Source organism: Volvox carteri (assembly GCF_000143455.1).
Source record: "Volvox carteri f. nagariensis unplaced genomic scaffold VOLCAscaffold_17, whole genome shotgun sequence".
NCBI lineage: Eukaryota > Viridiplantae > Chlorophyta > Chlorophyceae > Chlamydomonadales > Volvocaceae > Volvox > Volvox carteri.
The window spans coordinates 1118865-1122686 of NW_003307560.1; the positions used below are offsets into that span (position 1 = coordinate 1118865).

Below are 3822 nucleotides of genomic sequence, written 5' to 3' on the forward strand. Positions count from 1 at the left end.
GTACATTCCGCGATCTCACTGCGCCGTCCAGACGGTGCCCTAATGTCTATCACTTAGCTACCGAATATGCATTGGTAGCCCTATAAGGTTCTGGAGTAAGTCTTCCCCATTAGCCAGGCGCAGACCCGGGGTCAAATCCCCTGGTCGACAACCACACGAGTTAGGAGAGGATCGTTTCCTCAACATGTATAAGGTGAAGCATGATGCAGACGGCAACGTAGAGCGTTTTAAGGCGCGTTTAGTTGCCAAGGGTTTCGAGCAACGTGAGGGGATTGATTATGGGGAGTTGTTTGCCCCTACCTCTCGTGGTTCATCATTGCGTGCTTTGTTAGCTGTTGCCGCAGCCCGGAATATGACGGTACATCAGCTCGATGTGTCTACTGCGTTTTTGAACGGTGAGCTGAAGGCGGAATTGTGGATGGAGCAACCGCCTGGGTATGCATCCAGTGACCGGTCGCTTGCGTGCAAGCTGCAGAAGTCTATTTACGGGTTGAAGCAGGCACCCCGTTGCTGGTATGAAAAACTATCAGCAGAGTTCGCCAAACTAGGTCTTTATCCTTCGAAGTCTGATCCGGCGATGTTTGTTAAGACTGACGAGCGTGGGGTTGTTATTGCTTTAGTGCACGTAGATGATACCATTGTTGCGTCGGAAGACCCGGAAATGGTCCGGGCAATTAAAGCTGCAATTGCTAAGGTCTTCAACGTGCGTGACCTTGGAGAAGCGAAGGTGTTTTGGGGCATGGAAATTAGGAGGGAGAAGTCGGGTGAGATAGTGTTGTCGCAGCATAGGTATATTGTGCAGCTATTGGAGCGTCATAAGTTGGTTGACGCCAAGCCGAGGTCTACCCCTTTGCCTCCGGGCTTTAGGTACACTCCTACGGGGGACGGAGAGGAGCTGCTGGGCGATCCCACCGAGTATAGGGCTTTGGTGGGGGAGTTGAATTACCTAGCGACGAACACGCGGCCTGGCATTTCGTATGCATTGAGCGTCTTGTCCCGGCATATGGCCGCACCCACGAAGAGTGCTATGAACTTAGCAATTGGCGTTCTGTGTTACCTGGCGGGTACTCGCGAACTAGGATTGCGTTTTGGGGGTGTTGGCGACGTTGCTATGTCCGGGTATAGCGATTCTGACTGGGCAGGAGACCCAGTTACGCGCCGTTCTACTTCCGGCTACGTTTTCACTCTTAATGGGGCTGCGATTAGCTGGAGCAGCCAGCTTCAACGTACAGTGGCGGCTTCGTCGGTGGAGGCCGAGTATCAAGCGACAACTGCAGCTGTTCGCGAGGCTTTGTGGCTTCGCAAGCTGATGGTCGATTTGGGTTTTCCTGAGAGCGCTATCAAGATCCAAATAGATTCCCAGGGGGCGCTTAGCTTAGGAAATAACCCGATTACGTCTGCTCGGTCGAAGCACATCGACGTGCAGCATCACATAGTGCATGAGAGGGTGAATAGCGGTGAGGTGCAGTTGGAGTACTGCCCTACGGAGTGGATGGTTGCGGATGTGCTAACGAAGGCTCTGGGCGAGGTGAAGTTCAAACGTTGCCGATATGCGATGGGCCTTGTGTGAAGCGTGCAGATGAACTTGGTACTCGTTGGGATACGGCCCGAGGGGGTGTGTTGAGGAAACAGTCCTCTCCCAACTCGTGTGGTTGTCGACCAGGGGATTTGACCCCGGGTCTGCGCCTAACTAATGGGGAAGACTTACCCCAGAACCTTATGGGCTACCGATGATATCCGGTAGCTAAGTGATAGACATTAGGGCACCGTCAGGACGGCGCAGTGAGATCGCAGAATGCACGTGCAGTTAGATCGCGGAATGTACGAGTTTTCTGCTAGCGCCGGTATTTAGGGTGGTGACTGCGCTTATTTGTTTATCTCACTACGATCGGTATTCCTCATAGGAATCTCCTCAAGTCCTGCCGAACGCTAATAATACTCTTTACATTACTTGTAACATTTTATCGTGCTAAATATCTTCGCCACCGGCAATTCTTCCGAGATAACAATCTGCGTTAGCCGTCACCGTCGCCAATTCTTCAATAGTTGGCAGTGTTGCAATGTCCGGGTACAGTGATTCGGACTGGGCAGGAGACCCAGTTACGCGGCGTTCTACGTCTGGTTACGTATTCACTCTTAATGGGGCTGCGATTAGCTGGAGCAGCCAACTTCAACGTACTGTGGCGGCTTCGTTGGTGGAGGCTGACCCTAAGGCACTGATTGGGTCGGTAACCCATGGGTTACCCATCGGTTACCCACCTTCAACCCCCCGTAGCCCATTGGTAACCCCCTTGTAAGTTCCTACCCAGCAGGAGGGGTAACACGGCCCCAGGGTAACCCCCTCCGTTGCCCTGGACTATGGACATGGGCCTATAGGCTACTCATCTTATTTGCTGCGCACTTCGTGAATTCATTTTAGTACATTTCTATAAATGTACATGTTACATGTACATGTTGAACCTACAGTATCCCGGTAGCTCGGGAAGCATCGTTCGCCAATATGAATTAAAGGCCTCTAACGCTACAGGAAAATTTTAGTAGAAGATTTAGAACTATGTATGTATTCAGTTTTAGCGTTTGTTCCCGCTTTGAGGGCATGAAACTCCCGTGCCGTATTATTGTCCCTAATAAGATTATTCATTCGCATTCATACAGTTCGAAGTGGATTGGGGAACGCAATTTACCTTGAAATCCATTGTGTCTCTGGCTAGTTCTGAAAAGAAATCAATCGTGGATTAACAAGTTTCCCTTTCCCTTCTTCGCCGGTCAATCGCAGACGCCTCCGCGCCAGGCTCTGCCAGCTGCAGGCTTGTGGCAAACGGCCGCTGAGGGGCGGCTGGACAGCCGGCGGGCCGGGACGGTGTTGGTTCGGTCGAGTCTTTTAGCCTAGTAGTGTGGCCTTGAGAGCTCAGAAGGGATAGTGCTTGGTGTAGGGGGAAACTAGTCAGCTTAACCTGCAGGGATTTTCCCGGGTTCAGGAGGTAGCTACCTCTATAGATGTCGCCACATGAGAGTCTGAGTTCGAAGTTCTTTGGATAGGTTTATGCGTCATGCGCGTGTTGCCCCGCTGAGGGCATTGGTGGGCAGCACGAGGGGGGTATAGTGGCCGTGGGGCTGGGGTTGTGTTTTTCTGCAGTGTAAGGACCCTTAGCAACTTGTTTCCGCCTTCCCATATCAACCATCCAGGAGAACAGAAATGAAGAGGCCACGCGTACGTTGGTAATTTCATTTATCCCAGAATCCCAGCCCAAAATAACCGTCATAGCTTAGATTTGAATTCAGGTTCGAACCTGAGTGGAATCCGGAAGAGTTCATTCTCTATGGTATCACTTCAGTAAAAATAACTACAGCGGTTGAGGCAAGTCTGGCCACGTTAAGACAGCAATACACCTGACAAGAACCCATTCACGAAATCCTGCAGCTGACTAGCATCTTAAGCTATGAATACGAACGACAAGTAAGGGAGCCTAAGGCTCTATGTATCCGAAGGATGATGTAGCTATTGTTTGGAAGCGGCCACCTTCTCCACTGCGGCCTCTAGAAGATCTTCCTTTTCAACCTTATCCCCCTTCAACCTTATCGCCTGCCGCCTCTATCCCCCGCCGCCTTAATCCCCTGCCGCCTCCTCCCCTGCCACCTCCTTCCCTGCCGCCATCATCCCCCGCCGCCTCCTCCCCTGCCGCCTCCTCCCCTGGCGCTTCTCGCCTGCCGCCTTCTTCCCCGCCGCCTTCTTCCCCTGCCGCCTTCTTCCCCGCCGCCTTCATCCCCTGCCGCCTTCTTCCCCGCCGCCTTCATCCCCTGCCGCCTTCTTCCCCTGCCGCC

General features: G+C 52.5%; 1 protein-coding gene across 1 annotated transcript in view; it reads left to right on the top strand.

Moving 5' to 3' along the window:
* Positions 1–3440: 3440 nt before the first annotated feature.
* Positions 3441–3822, top strand: part of VOLCADRAFT_90566 (uncharacterized protein) — a gene marked incomplete at both ends in the record, with an annotated part of 2005 nt that continues 1623 nt past the window's right edge. The window contains one exon of the mRNA XM_002950038.1: positions 3441–3457. Coding sequence (XP_002950084.1) covers positions 3441–3457 — 17 coding nt within the window. The remainder of the gene's footprint in view (positions 3458–3822) is intronic.